This window comes from Carassius auratus, unplaced genomic scaffold (assembly GCF_003368295.1).
Source record: "Carassius auratus strain Wakin unplaced genomic scaffold, ASM336829v1 scaf_tig00049692, whole genome shotgun sequence".
NCBI classification, from domain to species: Eukaryota; Metazoa; Chordata; class Actinopteri; order Cypriniformes; family Cyprinidae; genus Carassius; species Carassius auratus.
The window spans coordinates 19,615-39,933 of NW_020527118.1; the positions used below are offsets into that span (position 1 = coordinate 19,615).

General features: G+C 37.2%; 1 protein-coding gene across 1 annotated transcript; it reads left to right on the plus strand.

The window, feature by feature from the left end:
• Positions 1-5,571: 5,571 nt before the first annotated feature.
• LOC113089370 (beta-1,3-galactosyltransferase 2-like) lies at positions 5,572-8,091 on the plus strand. Its single transcript, XM_026255997.1, has 2 exons — positions 5,572-5,708; positions 6,049-8,091. The coding sequence occupies exons 1-2, from the start codon at positions 5,683-5,685 to the stop codon at positions 7,100-7,102; spliced, it is 1,080 nt and encodes a 359-aa protein (XP_026111782.1). The 5' UTR covers positions 5,572-5,682; the 3' UTR covers positions 7,103-8,091.
• The last annotated feature ends 12,228 nt before the right edge of the window (positions 8,092-20,319 follow it).

Genomic DNA, 20,319 nt, shown 5'->3' on the forward strand with positions numbered 1-20,319 from the left:
GAATCAAAGAAATCAGTGAAATGATATCCACCCTTTTCTTCCCGTAAAAATTAACGCAAACATTTGTAAATTCTATGGGTCTGGCTTCCGTTCAGCAAAAGGGCAGTTTTTTATAGCTAAAAATAGGGGAATGCGGATTAGACCGGAAGCCAGGCACATTGAATTAAAAAATGGCTGCGACCATTTTTATGGGAAGTAAAAGGTTGATATGAGTTCCGGTGTTCTATTGATTTCTCCTACCATGTCAGATTTTCCTACCTCCCACTAAAACAGTGGGTAGTACAATTTGACAACGAAAAATGCTACTGTAAGGTTATGGTTTATTAACGGCTACACCTACCACAACCCTAAACCTACCCTTACAGTACTGCAAATACAATAATTATGTGTTATATTCACGGTTGTAGCTAGAAGGAATACAGCTACAGGAAACCAACAATAAATATTATTTTCTAACAATTGGATTGCATTTTTATTAAAGTCCATACACCTACCCCAATCCTAAACCTACCCTTACAGTAATGCAGATACATTAAATATTGTTATTTAGCATGAGAAAAAGGATGCAATAGTGATGTGCTCATGCGCAGTAATTCCAGGTAGGAAAATCTGACCGTTAGGATAACATTTCAGGAGACCGGGAGGGCAAGCACTTGCTTTCGTCATCATACCTAATCTTAACTCATGCAGCTATTGTTGGGAACAAACTCTAAATAAGAAATATTAAGTCAGGGCTAGTCTGTATGGGCCGAATAAAGCAAACCAGTGAAGTTGAGGTTAAATTAAATTAAATTTATGGATTTAGTAGACGCTTTTATCCAAAGCGACTTACAGTGTATTCAGGCTATCAATTTTTACCTATCATGTGTTCCCGGGAAATCGAGCCCCGCTTGTTAACGCAATGCTCTACCACTTGAGCTACAGGAACACTATGGATAATGGATAATGATTGTAATGGAAGAAAAGACTATAACAATGACATACAAGAGTTGTACATTTTTAGATACGTGCGTTATTATTAATGCAAAACAATTGTGCAAACAAGCCTCTTGTGAACTTCATAATCACGAGAAGAAGGAGGCAGCTGGCCGCTCACCGCCTCCTAGAAATTAAGAGATTTTAAACAAACACTGTTAATACACATGCAGTTAACCAAATTAAACAATACACATTTTAATCCTTTTTAAGTGTGCACATCGAGAGAAATAAACAGCAGATGTTCATGTTAACAACTTCTTTAACTTGAGTAAACACTGCTAATACACTTATACATTTGTTAATAAAGTAAATAAAACGAAAACATGAATGTTTTAATGTTACTGAATAAAAAGAAACGATCCACTCGCAAGCCTCTGCTCATCATGACAGGACCTGGATCACTGAGCTGCCTCTTGGACGATGACGTCACTTCAAGGAAGGCATGTTGTACACGCCCCCGTCCCTTGACTCCACCCACACGTCAAAACAGTGCCACAAAGTGAGGCGTGCAGAAAAATGATGCACAAATGGAAAACAGTCTGGCAAGCTCAAACTAAACTGACATGCAAAATAAAATCAGCGTTGCAAATAAATTAGTAGATATGACCATGGAAAATATGTATTGCAAAATCAAAATCATTTTGCACGGTTTCATTTATGTTTGGCAATTCTTTATTTTTGTTTGCCACACTTAATTTTTTTTCTCCCAATTCTTCATTTTGTTTTGCAATTCTTTATTTTTATTTGCAAAAAGCAAAATTATTTTCCTCAATAGTTTAATTTTTGTTTGCAAAACTTTATTTTCTTTTGCAAAACTTAATTATTTTGCGTATATATATATATATATATATATATGCCATTATTTTTTACTCCATACGACAGCCCCTCATGGACGACTGCCACACACAAACAAAAACCATACACAAAATAGAAATCCAGGCCTGGTCCTCTCTCCTCATTTACTGCCGTAGCTACTCTTTTATATCCTTCCGGATCTCCTCCTTAGGACTCGAGACCAGTGAGTTGCGCGGGTGTTGCTCATTTCCAATAACTCCACCGGTGGGAACCGATCTCGGTGGCCGCGGGTACCTGCAGTGTGAATGCAGACAGACAAGGCGAGAGAAAAGGAGACGGAAGGATGAAGAACGACAGATGAGAGAGGGGAGAGGGGAAAAAAAAAAATTCCGGTTCCCACACACTGCTGCTCAGCCCTCCACCAGCTGGGTGAAGTCTTACTCGGTGCCTGGCGGCGACACTGGATAGCCCTCGGTGGACGGCACAACACTCCTCCTGCCCCCTGCTCCTCCACATCTCCTGGCAAATGCCGCCGACTCCTCCACTCCCTCATGGACGGCAGCCGTACCTCCACATCTCGGGCATCCGGCAGTGAGTCACAGTTACGTATGGTATGAGTGTAAACTTAATGAGCCAATACACATTATGCAATCATCGCATCCAGATGCAGCTGGTCACAGTGTGAGCATAAAAGGCAGCAGGTGAAATGCATACCACGTTTTCACTGAGGAGCCAAGCCTGTGACTCGCTGCTCAGTGGTGATACAGCAGCCGTGGCAATGGCTATTAGCCAATTACTGTGAACAATTTATGACATAAAATTTAACCAGTCAGCGTTTTCTTTTCTTATCCGAAATGGGAGCATTTCTCTATTTTCTCTAATGTTTTTTAAAGTAATGACCAAGCAGCCGGCAGCAGACAGTGAACCTATGTTTGATCAGTTTAGCCATCTCAAATCATCATGAGTTTTCTAAAATAAAATATATAGATATAAAACAGTTCAAGCAGATAATTTTTAATGTTCAACCTAGAGAAATGTGCACTATATCTAATAGTTTGCGCAGAGAGTGGAAGCTAAAATGCCCTTTGCAGGACACGGAGGTGCCAATGCGATCACTTGCATTTTTTTCAGTGGATACACCGTTATTTTTGCTTATAAAGGTAAGATAAATAAATTCGTAAAGGGTCTACTTGTATTTGTGTGCACTCACAATATCAACAAAACCATCTTTTATAAAATGAAGGAAACAGGCATGATGCACTTTCTGTAAAAAATAATCCATAAAATATACGGTAAAAAAAACGGCAGCTGTGGTTGCCAGATTTATACCGTAAAAATACGGTAACACAGTTTTAAGTTTAACGGTTTTATACTGTAAAAAATACAGTAGCGCCGTCTTAGGTTTACCGGTTTTACATAAAATGTACAGTTTAATACCATAATTTAACTGACATAATATTAATATACCAACTTAGTTAAATACTGAAATCTGTTTGTACCTTTGTAATACACTGCTAACCACCAAAAGCAAGTGGTGATGTTAAAGTCATTTGATGAAACAAAGTCTATCACAAGCAGCTTTTAATTAATAAGATACATAGAAGGTACACAGTCTCATTCACACAAGCACTAAACACCATCATGGTGAGACTCATTAAACTGAAATATGCAATAAACATTAATATAACAACATTATATGTAACGTACAACCCTAATAAACATAACAGCTAAGAAAAAAAAATAAGAAGAAACCGTTATTTCAAAGAAAAAAACATCAAATTCAAACAAAATTTGAAATGCGAGGCAGAGAATTCTGGGAATGTCAGTTTACAGTTATTCCCTGTAAATTTTACAGGAAATTACCATTAACCATTTAACAGGTTTGTACTGTAGCGTTAAAATCACAGTCATTTTTTTTACAGTGTGCCGTTTCTTCTTGAAAAGGTGCGCTTAACAAAAATGAACCAAACTCAGCAAAAACAAGCCTCACAGACATGACAAATATATCGATTGAAAGCTTTAAATTACTACTTAACGAAATAAAACCAATCAAATACAAAAACTCTTTAATTAAAATTTGTAAAGATGCACTTCTCTCTAAAGGCAAGTCTAATGAGATGGCGAGTCAATTTCATCCTTGCAACACTGACTCAGAAAACACTATTCATTAGTAAATTCAAATATCTCCTTACTGTTTTCCTCCTGACACATTTATGGTAATTACTTTTGCCAATGCTTTGTGGCAAGCCTAAGGCTAGTGCATGCATTTGAATGCAGAACTCTTCAGCTGCGCTGACTGCACACACCATACATGCTGCCGCTGGCAGGAATTTAACACTTTCGAGCCACTCTAGCACAGTCTCATGTGGTTTCCACCAGTGCAACAGTTTTTTTTTCACCACTAACTGATGGATGTCTAAAATATAAAAAAATAATAAGAAGCCTTAAACAAGCCCGTGGCCTGGCCCACGTTTGAACTATGACATGAAAACTGGCCCGAAGGCCGGCCCAAGGGGTATTCAAGTGATCGAGGCCCATCATGTCAGAAATGAAGGACTCTAGCAAGTTAACATAGATGCACTCACAGAATAGCACTCATTCTAGGCTTCTTTACTTGTGCATTCTCCTCACAGTATATCGTTGGAACATACCAACTATATAAACTTAGTGTGTAAGTTTGTTTACAGAATACTGTTGTCACTACTGCAAACTCCCAAATATACAAATAATTATTCTAAAAATATAATTTCCCAGCATCCAGTGGGCCCCTCCCAAGTGTAGGCATGTGGATTAATGTGCCCCTGATTATTAGCAAGGATGCAAACTAGTCAGATTTTGCCAAAATTGCTGTTTTGAATTCAAAGTAGATCATATGTTTTTTTTTTAAAAACTATTGCTACTTCATTCTTCAGTACTTTGAAAAAAAAAAGTGATTTTAAAATATTAGTGATATAATAGTGATTTTATTACAAAATAAAAATAAACTATATTATAGAGTGGAACTGGTAAATGAGAAAATGAGCGATCATCTGCAGCCATCTACTGGTTATAGTTGGAATATCATGACATTTTCATTTTAATAGTGTTTATTTTCCACTAGGTGGCAGAAATCTTCCCCAGAAATTATCTCTACAAGTATTATTATTATCATTTTAAATACATTTATTCATTTTTTACACAGTTTATTGATTTTTTTTTTCAAAGCCTTAAAAATACATAATAGTATTTTGCATTTCACATACATATATCTAAAATACAGCCAATCTCTGTTAGCATATGACTTTTATTATTTTACTTATTGTGCCAAAGGATTTGTGCATCACCCATACAGCATCCAGGATCCAGCTCTCTGTGTTAAGCTATAGTAATATGAACTATGGTAAAATATACATGTAAACAGATGAATACTTTTGAAACACCAGTTCCAGATTAGCATATTTATGTTTTGTCTTTGATAACCATAGAAGAATACCAGATTACAATGTTTTCAGTGTAACCATGGTATTGTTCTCACAAATGAAAAAAATAATCACGATCAACCCGAGAGACATGTTTTTAACATGTCCATAGAACTAATAGGCAGTAGAATTTATTCTGCTTTCAAAATCTGTTAGCATGGCCTCATTAATCATTAATTTTTAATCACTATACTAACTTACTGGAAAATCATAAACTAGTTTCTAAGTCAATGAATGGCTTAGTGTAATTCAGAGGGTCTTCACTCATGTTTGAGGCGTATGTCATAAAGGTGACTGTTGTTTCCTTGCTGAGGCAGTAAAGGGGTGGGACAGGTTATGAAAAAGAAAGCAAAAAGGTTTGACTCACTGTGTGTTTCACAATCACCATGTGTGTTTATCATACAATGGTAGTGCTTGATAATGCGTATGAAATTCTGTTAACAGCGAAAATATGGTGGAAGACTATAGAAAACAAAGGTAAAGTACCAATGCTTCTGTTTTCATTTGTTTAATAAAGTTACTACCCACTTTGTATGATTTTAGTGTTTAGTTAATGATGATTCAATTTGTAAAGTCTTTTTAGAAGTGGCATACAGATTTTGATATGTCCAATTTGTTTCTATCCATCTTGTGCATGAGTTGCAAAACGTTAAATATAAATGAAAATTTGTGAGGCCTTCATTGGAATGGTTGTACTTTGACATTTATACCTTGTACAGCACCACAGTGCGTAGTAATGATAACAAAGTTTTATTTAGCTGAATGTATCGATACAAGACATTACAAAAGACAGGTCAAACATTGTTTCTCTTTTTAGTCAACACCAGTCAAAAAGTGGATGCAGATCTCTTCGTTCATGTGTCACATTCACGGTTTTCCTGGTCCTGTTCCTGTGCTACTACATCGTCCCCAATGAATTCTCAGCATCTTGGGCTTTAACAGTTGGATTATTTCTTCCAGAGAAATATACAAGTCAAGCAATCAACTTTTCACTGAAAAGAGTGTCGGCAATATCTGCAGAATCATGGAAGACCCTAAAACCATATTATGTGGCTTACCCATACAAGTATAATTTTGTTTTGAATGTACCAGAGAAGTGCCAGGAGGAAAATCCATTTATTTTATTAATTGTACCAGTAGCTCCAGGCAATACAGCTGCTCGGGACGCCATTCGTTCAACTTGGGGATCACAGAGGTTAGTTGGGGACAAGACTGTGAGCACATTATTTATGTTGGGTCTACCCACTTCAGAAGAAAGAGAAACGATCCAAAAAGATTTGCTACAGGAAAGTGCAAAGTATCGTGACCTTATACAAAGTGATTTCTGGGACAGTTACAAAAATCTCACAATTAAGACCATGGTAATGCTAGAATGGTTGACTGGTTACTGTCAGTATGCCTCCTACGCAATGAAAGTTGATTCAGATGTGTTTCTCAATGTGGAAAACTTAGTGAATATGCTTCTTTCTGCACCAAAGCATAACTATATGTCTGGACTTGTGTCTAGGAAATCAATAGTAGTGAGAGATCCCCAATCTAAATGGTATATTCCAAAAGATGTTTACGACCAACCTTTATATCCACCCTACGCTCTGGGTTTGGGATATGTTTTCTCTTTAGACTTGCCAGTGAAACTTGTTAAAGCAGCACAACTTATCAAAGCGGTTTACCTAGAGGATGTATTTCTAGGTCTGTGTATGACACATTTAGGGATTGCTCTAACTGATCCACCTGATGGAAACTTGTTCAGTGTCTTTCCTGTAGAATACAACCGCTGCCGCTATTCAAAACTCATTGCTACAACAACACAAAGCTTGAGAGACCAAGTGGAGTTTTGGAAGGATTTACAGAGACCTGGTCCATATTGTTAAACACAAACAGGTCACATGACTTATTTGTTTTTGTGCTGTTACATACATGTACAGATTGTTTTTTATAATAACTACTATTGAATGGTAGTATCAGAACAAATGGCAGTTTTAGTAAAATAAAATATTTTGGCATATACACCTTTGGTAACACTTTGTATTTTGGTGTCCTGGTTACAAATGTTGCATGTACTTGCCATATTAATAACAATAAATTATGCATAGCCACATAAAACTAACCCTTAACCAAACCCTCATTCAAACACTAACAAGTGTACTAAGTACATGTAGTTAATTAATCAGTAGTTAAATGTATAATGTATACCTGTAACAAAGAAATTGTAAAATAAAGTGTAACCACAATTATAATGGCTCATGATTTCCGTCACTTTTTTAATTTATTTTTTAGAATGAAGGGCCAGGTCTTCTGTTCAGCTTTTCAAAGAAAAATAATAATAATAATAATAATAATAATAATAATAATAATAAATGATATACTCTATGCAAAGAAGAGGCCATAGCTTAGGCTAAGACATCTGTTAAACAAAATGTATTGCTGTGGTTTTTTAAAGAAAGTGATGGCATTTATAAAGCTTTAAATGGCTACTGTTACACCACTGGACTCATTGTGTTGTGTTTTTCCTCCCCATGTGTGCCGTGTATCCTTTTATTTAGTCAATACTTGCACCTCTGTTTTCCCAATCATCCTTTGTTTATTAGCCATAGTCCATTCAGTTTATGTTTGTTGGAGATTATATGTCTACCCGTGTGTGTCCTGTGCTCCTGTTAGCCCTGTCTATTCCCTTGAAGGTTAGATTAAAGTATTATTTTTGGGGGGCATCCATGGTTTCCATTGCTATTATTATATTCATTGTGAGACTGAATCTCTGACCAAAACAGTTACCTCCATTTGTCTAACCTCCGTTTTGTTTCCATTTTTCTCTCGGTGCTTTGTTTCCATTGTTCAATGGATCCCTCCTTTTCCCCCTGAATGCAAAGCATGCATGTCTGCGAACTGCAAGTGAGGTGCGTAACCTGGGCATCCTGGAAATGAACCAGCAACAACGGATGAGACACTTCATCTATCCACCTGCACTTACTGTCTCTACTGGACCAGATATTGCTGTGGTCTCTTACTTCTCAGTAACCCCAGAGCCAGCGAGAGGATCTAAAGAAAGACCAAAAGACACAGAGAATGTGATTTTGGGACCTAAAATGCCCTGGATTAACCGGGAGAAAAGAGCCTTGCTCAAGGAGATACAAGCTTAAATATCTTTAAATAATTAATCATGATGCTTTTATTATAAGCCTGAGGAATGAAACAAAAGCATTACATTCAACAAGAAAAAGAAGAAAACAAAGAAGATTTAAGCTTTTGTTCGTGGATGAAACATTTTGCACATAAAATAATTAACAAAATATTCAAGAGATAACGATTTGGGGTTTTCGATTTAAAAAGAAAATGCTTTAAGGATAACACTTGATCACATTAGTGGTGTTAAAAATATAAAAACTTAAATTGACAGTATTGCCTTTACTAAAGTCACAAAATAAAAAGGCAGCTATTTCTTCAACAAGACCCAAAAATGTGCAAGGTTTCATCATTATCAAGATACTTAAATAGATTAATTAAACCTGTCACTCATATCTTTTAAGTTTTTGCACTTGTTTTAACTTCTTAGGTCATATGATTAACATAGTGGATGATGATATCTAAATCGCATTCATACTTCATACATACATAAGCATTCGGGCTATAGTATATACAGGGCCGCTGCTGGCCAAATGGGTGCCCTAAGCAGAATTGTATTGTTGTGCCCCCCTTCCTCAAATATTATGATGAAAAAATATATATATACTATGGGGTGAAAATAGAACTATAATCAAATAAAAAAGTAAATGAATAAATTGTATTATTTACAAATTACAATTGTAGCTCTCGACATTTACCTATGGCTATAACTTTATTATGACTCTAATTTATTTTATAGTCTCAAGCATTAAGAAATCATGCAAAAGGAAATTAAGCAGTGATTTATATCGTAGATGAACAATTACAGTTTTTTTTAAGTTAAAAAAAAAAAAAAATTAAAGTCATTCTCCTCAAATGCTACTGACGTTAGAAAAGTGTATACCAATATTGCATGTAACTTTAGAGACGGTCCCTAAATTTGAGAATCTCGAACCTCCAACATCAAGCCAATTTTATTTTATATATACACACACACACACACACACACACACACACACATTTATATATATATATATATATATATATATATATATATATATATATATATATATATACACACATTTTTATACAATTATTTTTTCATACAATTCAAAGACCGTGAATTTTTTTAAAGTTTAAGAATTTCAAGAATTTCTTCAAAATGATGTTCATGTATCAGTGTCTCACACTCTCAATCATTTTTGTTTGAAATTAAAAGCACATATTGCATTTTACAGAACACAACATAAAAATAAGAAAGAAAGTAAATAGAAACACCCTGGATGCATGGTCAGTCCATTGCATACACACACACTCAAACACACCTTTACTCTCAGAAAAAAAAAAAAATGGTAAAATTGTGCTATATTTGTACATTTAGGGGTTGATTAACAGCTTGTCACTGGGGCTGCACCCTCAAAGAGACTTCACCGTTAAATTGTCCATAATAGTACCATAAGACTAGGTATTAGAAAGGGTGGGGATGGTTTCAAGTTCAACACTTTTTGCATTGTATTCCTTTATTTTATTTGTGGACAGATGGGTCTTCCATAAGTTAAATTGGCTGTATAAAAACAAAGAACAGTAAATGGAAAAACATTTTAAAGTAACAAGTAACAAGCATGTTTTTTTTTTTTTTTTTTTTTTGTTTTTTACAAAACATCTGAAGTTCAAAATATTAATTTAATAACATTTTAGATACTGAAATTGAATATCAGCCTATATTTCTGTTTATTTCTGTGCAAATTTACAGATCTAGGGCCATTTGCATAAACATAGCCACTAGTTTGACTAAGCAGTTAACCAGGAAATCAGTCTTAATTTTAAAAATTTAATTAAGACAAATCTATCATTTTATTTATCTGACTTTATGAGTGTGTGTGTGTGTGTGTGTGTGTGTGTGTGTGTGTGTGTGTGTGTGTGTGTGTGTGTGTGTGTTTTGTGTGTGTGTTTGAGACGAAGAGAGGGTAAGAGTGAAAGAAATTAATCCACCTTAAACCTCAAACTGATTTTTAACCTATTTATTTAAATATAAAGGTGACATACCCGACTATTGGGTAGGGATTATTTATCAATCCATAAAAGTAACATTTTGTAATGTTATGGCAAGCTTTTACTTCAGTGTTGTAATAAGGAACAGCATGTTGGAACGATTGCAACAATGTGTGGCAACTGTTCTAAAACTGACAGACTTGCTACATAGATTTTTAACATATTTCATGCTCTGTTTTTATCACACCCATGTGTCCTGTTTAAACTTGAAATTTTAAAGGCAGGTTCAAAGTAAATTGTCTGAGTATTCAAATATTTAACCACACCTGTTAATATTTGATTAGGCAAAAAGTCAAGTTTGATTTAGATATTACATTATGCCAGTAAAACTTTTTTCCTTAAGCAGTTCCTTCAGTTTCACACATAGAGTGGGTACGGAAAGTATTCAGACACCCTTAAATTGTTAACTCTTTGTTATATTGCAGCCATTTGCTAAAATCATTTGTTAACTTTTTTATTTCAGTTTTTCTTTTTTAATAAATGTCAACAATTCTGAGTTTTTCTAACACTATAGGGTGCTGTGTGTACATTAATGAGGAAAAAAATGAACTTAAATGATTTTAGCAAATGGCTGCAATATAACAAAGAGTGAAAAATTTAAGGGGGTCTGAATACTTTCCGTACCCACTGTCACAGTAACACTACCTAACCTTAACAAATAATTAAAGTCTGCAGGACTGTGGCTCTCCTGGACTGGTGCTGGCCAGCCCTGCCATAACATATTAAACTTCATCACACTTGGTCACACTACTTCATGTGATATAAAATCACAAGTTAAGAGTTCACAAAGAACTTTGAAAGGAGCAAACTCTGAAAGTTCTCTGTATGAGCTTGTGTTTCAGACAGAGCGAGTAGAAGGTCTTTTTCAGCTAAGAATGCACACGTAAACACATTGTGGTCACATACAGGCTCAGCCCATACCTTGATTGCGGTAGATGATGCAACAGATAGGGAGGAGGTATGCTTAAGAGAAGGAACATCAGTTTTGTGTGTCTTTTGATTGATAGTGCAAAAGCACTTTTATGCCGTTACTACTGTAGTGAAGTTTTTTATGGCATACTAGGGTGACCATATTTTAGTTTCCCTAAAAGAGGACAGAGACAAAACTCAAAATATTTCATTTCCATAGCAAAAATACATATTTTACAGTCACTGTTATGCACATTGATCATAAACACCGCTAAAAAGCTTCCTACCAGTGGCCCTCCTTCACAAAACATAACATCCAGACTCTCCGGATGAAAGACAGAAAGGTAAAGTAGTGTGGTCAGGAGGATCTCACCAGCATCCAACAGGAACTTCTTGCTCACTGTATCGGCTGGGTCAGCATCGCAGGCCGTAGGATGGAAGAGGTAAGTTTGGGTGGCCGTGAGGCTCTCGCCGACGTCCGATGGGAGCTTGTACTCGCAGTATCGGACTGGAAAGCCTCGACAACCATAGAAATGGAAAAGGAGGTTTTCGCCGGCCTCCCGCAGGATCTGGATAGTGCATGGTGGAAATGACAACTTGCGGCTGTAAGGAGAAAGGAAAGGTAGTCTGGCCAGGAGGCTCTCGCCGGCATCCAATGGGAGCACACGCATCGAATGGGTAAGCTTCGCTGGCAGAAGAATGGAAAAGGTAAGTTTGTCTAGCCGGGAGGTTCTTGCCGACATCCAATGTGAGCTTCCTACTCACAGCATTGAATGGGTAAACCTCTCCAGGCGTAGATGGAAAGGTAAGTTGTGTGGCCGGGAGGCTCTCGCCGGCATTCGTTGGGCACGGACGTGTAAGCAACTCTGTGAGTTGGAGGGAAACATCCACTCGACCGGGACAGCTCTTGCGGATTTAAATACTCGCGGCATCAGACGGGTAACTGCTCCGGTAGTTTGTCGGGAAAGGCAAGTTTTGATCGACCGGGACGCAATCTGACAGAAATTCAATAGCCACTGTATTGGATGGACAATTGATTTATTTTGTTTTAAAAATTGTATATAAAATGTTATTTTTTTATTCATTTATTTATTACTATTTTTTTTTTTTTTACTGGGAGTGCTTTGCAGCATCTGATTTCCACTCGTTTTGGCCTTTTTTAAAAGGTCTCCAGAACGGATAAATTTGAAATGCTGTTTTCGCGTTGTAGTATGGACTGTGGAAACAGAGGCTTTGAAAACGATGAAGCATGTTAAGTCTTGTAAAACATGGTACCAACATACGTGGTTATAACGGTAAAGATGATTGCAGTTATGTGCTATTCACTTTCTAGCAGATTCTAAAGATATTTACTTTGCATACTTTTCATATTAAAGTTCTGAAAAGACAAAAAAAAATAAAAATTCAAACCCTTGCTGTCCTGCGGCAAAACATGAGGATAGTTGTGTTTTAGATAAATTCTGAGTGATCACGCAAGTAAATGGTGAAATATGTCCCTTAATAAATTGCAGATATGTTCACTGAATGTAAACCTAACCGAGCACTGAGATCACTAGGATCGAGTCAGTATACCAAAGTATACCAAAAATACTATACCAAATACCTAAGGTTCCCGCAAACAAGGGGAGTCCACTTTAGTTACTATGCCGCCCGCAGTTGAAATCAGCTTCCAGAAGAGATCAGATGTGCTAATACACTAGTCACATTTAAATCTATACTTGAAACTCATATGTTAAGCTGTGCATTTATTGAATGAGCACTGTGCAATGTCTGAATTGATTGCCCTTTTTTTTTTTTTGGCAAAATCATTTTTCTTTATCTAACGTTTTTTTAAATTCATTTTAAATAAGTAAAAAAAAAAATCACTTTAAAAGTAAAAAAAATTGCTAGTTTTATTTATTTATTATATTATTATTTTCCTTCATAATTATTTTACTTTTGTTTTATGTAAAGCACTTTGAATTACCATTGTGTACGAAATATGCTATATAAATAAACTTAAATAAACTTAAACCTAAATACATTGGTCCTGCCAGAATAATTGCATGCAACTTATCTCTGTATCATCTCAGTGAGGTTTAAACATGCACGGTAGGGCAGATGTAATGTCTTCAGACATTTCACTGTGGAAGGCTTGCCTTAAAAAAATGCCTTGGCTTCGTGGTTAAATGGCATCGTCGTCCAACAGAATTACGTCAACAACTTTTGCCACGAAACCTGCGTTAATGTCTGCGCTGCTAGAGGAGGCAGCCTCAAACTGTGCTGCAGCCGGAAAAGCCACGGTGAAAAGACTGAGCTGCGACGGGAAGCAAGAGAGACTTGCTGCGGTGAGAACTGGGGAGCGGCCCAGGTTAGTTGAATGCCTGCTGCGATCCAGTGCTCGAGGAGAGCCCGGTTTTGAGTGGGTTTTGCGAGCTCGGGTTCGGGGCTTTGCATGGTCTATTGGCCACAACTTGTGGCTTTAACAAGCGATAACGATAACGCTTAATGGTGTTCGGCGACCATGTTTGGTGAAGTAGGAGTGATCGTGGGTCCGAAAAAAGTGGCAGATCTGAAAAATCCCCGGTACAGATCTCTTCGTTGGAAGGAAGATTGGGTCTGTGATAGGATGACAGACAGAGCGAATCGAATGCTGATTAACCATCAAAAGATAGAGATAAGTCAGCGATATTTATACTGTGGGATTGCTCCTCCCGAACCTTGTTAACGAGAACATCATTTATTAAATGGATGTGGCAAGGGGGGAGTGGTTCAGCGAAGCCAGCAGTGGGAGAGAAAGTCGGGAGACAAACGGTGAGTGAGTGGGTTAAACGCAATTAACCAACACCTCTGTCTTGTTTCAGTAATTGGCGTGGAGAGACTATATAACGCCAGGAGAAACTGTGTTTATGTTTCTGTGCTGTCTGCACAGCGATCTGTTTTGAGTGAATTTATGATAATAAAAGCCATCGTCAGCAGTCAAGCCGACCCTGCCCTCTTCCTTCCTCAACAAGACCCTAGTTGAATTTCTTTTTTCTCCTCAACATAAAATAAGATATTTTGAACAACCATTGTAACCAGTTTCTGGTCCCCACTGGGGACCTTTTCATTAAAAAAAATTTCATACTATGAAAGTCATTGGGGCACAGCAACTGTTTGATCTCGGATGTAATAAGCGACGTACGAAGAACAGAATGAAAGAAATTAGTCCACCTTAAAACCTAAAACTGATTTTTAACCTATTTATTTAAATAAAAATGTGACATACCCAACCATTGAAAGGGATTATTTATCAATCCATAAAAGTACAATTTTGTAAGGTTATGGCAAGCTTTTACTTAAGTGTTATGATGGGACAGTATGTTGGAACGGTTGCAACAATGTGTGGCAACTGTTCTAAAACTGACAGACTTGCTACATATATTTTTAACATATTTCATGCTGTGTTTTTATCACATCCATGTGTCCTGTTTAAACTTTACATTTTAAAGGCAGGTTCAAATGAAATTGTGTTTAGTATTCAAATATTTAACCACACCTGTTAATATTTGATTAGGCAAAAAGTCAAGTTTGATTTAGATATTATATTATGCCAGTAAAACTTCAGTTTTACACAGAGTGGGTACGGAAAGTATTCAGACCCCCTTACATTTTTCACTCTTTGTTGTATTGCAGCCATTTGCTAAAATCATTTGTTAATTTTCTTAGATATTTCAGTTTTCCTATTTAATAAATGTGCTAAAATGTCAACAATTCTTAATTTTCTATCAATATGGGGTACTTTGTGTATATTAATGAGGAGAAAAAATGAATTTAAATGATTTTAGCAAATGGCTGCAATATAACAAAGAGTGAAAAATTTAAGGGGGTCTGAATACTTTCCGTACCCACTACCCACATAGCAAATGTCTTCTGGCCCAGATCTGGGCCATACAATGACTTTTCCCTTGGCCCAGGTACCACAAAGAATGGTGGCCCGGAAGTGGCCCAGAACTGGATTAACAACTCGGTCCACACATGGGCCATAACCGGCCCGAATCTCAGCCAGTTAATCAGCTTTAGCTGGCCCTGATCTGGGCCAAAACAGGTTTAATTTTTGGTGCCAATTCTCAGCCTTAAGTAAACCAGAATCCCTAAATCTGAGCCACACCTGAGCCTTATATAGGCCAGACCCAACCCAGACAGCAAGCAGTGTCGGCCCAGATCAAGATCTAATGGATTTCATGCAGGCCAGATGTGGGCCGGATCTGGGCCAACACTGTATTGCTGTCTGGGAACTTTTAATATTTCATATTATTACTTTGTATATTAATATTATCACAATTATTCATTTTGTGACTTGCTTTAATGTACACACAATCTATGCCAATAAAGTACATTAAACTGAATAGAAAATCAGACTTAAAACCCACACATAACTGTGCAATAAAAAAAACGTATTGCATTAGTTTTTCTATTTATTTTTATAAAAAACAAATCAACCAATAAAGAGTGAGTGTATCCAGTACACTAAGAGAAACGTAACAGATAGACACATGTAACTTAATAATAATAATTTATTAAAGATGTGACAAAGAGTGAAGTGAAGTGACATATAGCCAGGTATGTTGACCCATACTCAGAATTCATGCTCTGCTTTTAACTCATCCAAAGTGCACACACAGAGCAGTGAACACACACCCAGAGCAGCGGGCAGCCATTTTATGCTGCAGCACCCAGGGAGCAGTTGGGGGGTTCAGTGCCTTGCTCAAGGGCACCTAAGTCATGGTAGTGAAGGTGGAGAGAGAACTGTACATGCACTCCCCCCACCTACAATTCCTGCCAGCCCGAGACTCAAACTCACAACCTTTCGATTGCAAGTCCGACTCTCTAACCATTAGGCCACAACTTTATATTATTATTTAATATAATAGTAGCGCGAGGAGCAGGGCATAATCTAAGTTGTTAAATGCTGAAAATACTATCCCGATCTACTCTCTCAAGGTGTGCATTTCTCATTCAAAACCAGTGTTACCAGATCTCGCGACAAAAATAAGCAACAAGGCCTGTGAAAACAAGCCCAAAACAAGCGACTTTTTCTACGGAACCCCCTAGGTTCTGGGATAAACTGTGTGCACGGTTTTACAATTCGTGGCGTTGGATTTCAATTAGTAATTGGTAAACTGTGCGCAGTTTTACAAAGCTGCACACACGGTACAGTTTATTTAATTTCCTCCCCCTGAGCTTCAGGACAATGACCACAAGAGCGATTTAAACCACCTTTTAACATTATTTAACATTAGAAATAATGTCTAACGTTATATATATAGTCTATATTTGATGGGATATCAAATATAGACTGATGTACTGAGTACATTATATACACAGTAAACAACTGATAATTAAAAATTGCACACACAAATATCAGTCATCCTGAATTCACAAATTCTTTATTTATTATTGCATAATTAAAACTCTCCTACAGTCCAGTCAGTCACCATCAGTCGCAAATCGCGCGCATTTATTTAAATTTTACGTCACTCACTGACAAAGTTTTCCTAACCCGAAAAAAAAAACTGATTGCCCTGCTCTGCCTCTGATTGGCTAGTACGTGTTGCCATCTGGATCAGAGCCAATTAGAAGCAGGATGTGGGTGGTAAAAAAACTCTCCTACTGCTGTCTCCTGTGTGTATGGGGAAAAGGGAGGGACAGAGAGAACAGGCTAGAACTCCTACGTTTAAATAACATATAGAAAATATCTGCTTGATAACTTATTATGGAGCTGGGAACAAGCCCACATAAGAAACTACACTTTAGAAACAAGCCCAAAAAAACGCGACCCACGACTACCAATATTTGTAAGGGACTTTACAGAAAAACAAGCCCAAAGTTGCGTATAATAAGCGGACTTGGCAACACTTTTCAAAACACGCATCAACCGGAAACACTGCATGTCATATGCTGAGTCCCAATTCGCCTACTTATACTACGACCTAAAAGTATGTTCTTTTTTTGTGAGGAAAAAGTACATACTTTTGAGTGTGTAGCAAAAGAGTATGCACGTTCTGGGACATACTTCGATGACGTCATGCAACGTGAACGACAACGTGGTTGCCTAGTTACGCACACCACAACTGTTAACGTTTCATTCATTCTTTATGTCTTTAGGGTTAAACATTTGAATTCTTACACTTAAAAGCTGAGGGCGCATCTCCGCTGCTGCACCCGGCTGCCATGTTTACATCACCACAAAGCCATCGCAAAGCTCCTCCCTCCCGCACGCAATGGGTTGTGGGCAATATTAGCACTTAGAGTGTGCATTGATCTGCACTTCGAATTCTAACCGGAAATAGTAGACCATCCGGGTATCTTTGGAATACTCTTTTCAACATACTACGATTTGGGACGTACTAATTCTAGTTTCGCATACTATTTAGGACGGATAGTATGCGAATTGGGACTCACCATTAATCTCTGACGAAACCAATGAGAGCCAATGAGCATTTGATATCGCTGCCGTAAAACATGTGGTAAAACTTTTTGTAGCAGAAATGAGTCAAATCAGACAAATCAAAGAGTCTATCAGAGCTGTGTGCATTGAAACATGAGCTGAATTCCTCAAGGAAGTCATAAATCAGTTCTAGTGCCACAGGAACCAAGCAAGATAACCAACCAACCAACTTGTTCACACAACAGCTTTCAACATTAACACCAATAGAACAATTATTGACAATTTTAATTCGAAGAAGAGATTGTCAAATTTATTGTTCGTGATTGGAATGCAACGCTGGACATCACATGTAAACCCAGGAGATCAAGTTAAATACTTGCATTGACTTCCCCCCCCAGCCAGTGAAACCAGACTGAAATTCCTAAGGGGGAAGGGCTTTAAACCTTTGTCTTCACAGAAAAGTCCTTTGCCAGAGAATGGCAAAGAAACCCTTTTTATACATTATATATGGACCAGAATGAACTCAAAAAAGACTTATGAATGAATCATTCCATTGCTTAACTCCATATTCATTTACGTGTAACCCACACATTTGACTATCATGTATAATCACTTATTGTGTATGTCTTTTGATAACTATAGGATACCTAGTCATGTCTAGTATTCAAATAATCGCATTTTCTTGCTTGATATTGTCCTGACAATCATTTATTTGTAAAATATATCATAATCATGTTATAGGAATCATGTCCAAAATTAGACCCTGTGAGGCAAGAACCACATGCTTGGTAAGATAAACAAATGATTTATGATACCCAAGACTCAAGAACATATCTGATTGGTCAAGGCAACATTTGAGGGGTGGCCAACAGGAAGTTTTAAATACTTTGGACACGATGTAATTTTTTTTAGTCATGCCTTGCTTTTAGTCTGCTTTTAGTTCTAGGCTGCCTGCTGCTATTAGCCATGTCGGCTTTTAGTCTGCTTTTAGTTCTAGCATTGCTCGTGCTATCAGTCATGCCTGCTCTTAGCTTTTAGCTTGTAGCTTTGCTACCTAGCTTTAGCTTGTAGCATCTAGCCATGCGGTAGTCATCATTGTTCTTTGAGCGCGGTTCCAGCGTGCCTGCCTGCTGCTACTCTGAGAAGGAACACAACCTAGTCTCGTCAAACTTTATTTCTTTTCTTTTCCGTTTGAGAGTTTCGTGTTCTGAGTTAAGTTTTGTAACGTCCATTCAACTTCAACCAGCGAACACGACTCTGCACTTTCAGCCAACGCCCAACAACCACGGGCTTCCCAAGACGTCACTTCAGAGACTGAACTTCCAGCCAATCAACGACCTCGGGATAGCCCTTTCACCGAGGCTCCTTCTTCACAGGAGATGCAAGTAACTTTACCTCCAGATTGTGACCTTTACTGGTGTATCTAATATAATTTTAACCTCATTGAGGAACTCAATGCGAGCGCTAATTACGTGATTGATGGTTGTTCATTTTTATGCAATTTAACGTATTGCTGTTAACTTGGGATTCCGTATTTCCATTCTCTTAAACTCATCTTTCCCTAACTTTCGACCTTCCTGCAACTTGTGTGAATGTGTGCGTGCGTGCGTTTATATGTTAGATTAGTTTATATGTCTTAGATTTATCTAATAAAGCCTTATTCATATTGAAAAGAGAAGTATCTTGTGTTTTGTGCTTACAAGTTAATGTCTTAAACTGTCGATCTTGTTACTGTGCTAATTGATAGTGTTTTCACTATAGTTTGGATATTAGTATCCAGCGCAGATTTGATGTTAAACGGCTCGTTCACTGAACCGCAGGCGCGTCTCCGTGAGCAGCCGTGAAACAGTGATTCTGTTCAAATTCCCTTTAAAATCTTAAATGATTCCCTTTGAGCTAAATTGACCTGTTTCCCTTACATTTTTAACACATTTTTAAATAGTTAATATAGCTACAGAGGAAGGAGATACATATCGCCAATGGATGCGGTTTGAATTTGGATCTGTTCCTCACACCTTGGATCACATGGATACAGGATTTAAATAAAAATTAAATACTTTCATGATCATTTTATTTAATGCTTGTGCATGACAGCATACTAATAAAAATGATGTGCCCCCACACTCTTTTATAGATCAGTGTGTGTCCCATAGTAAACCAAATAAATATTACATGATAATGGTTAAATACTCTCTCTCTCTTTCTTTTCATGTAAGTTTAATGGCTATAAACACTATAATATTTATGGTAATCCTGTTTGGTAGGGTGAGTACGGTAGTCTCTAGCCTATGTGTCCTTTATGAATGGGCTGGCATTAGCTTTTGAGTAATTAATTATGTTTAACAAAGGAATTTTTTTTTTTTTTTTTTTTTTTTTTTTGTAGTTTACAGGCTACATTATTTTCAAATTTGTAAACCATAGTGGTGATTGGGTACAATTTAATCTGGAGGGTGGCGGTAGTGCGCTAAGTTAGTCCGCATCCGCCGTTAAGCAACCAAAGAAGAAGAAGAAGCTTTTGAGTAATGGCAGGTGCATGCTGATTGCCAGATGGGTGGTGATTTCTTGGAGACTGCAATGATGGTTTGTGCCAGTTTCGTAAAACAGTTGTCGTAGCTGTTG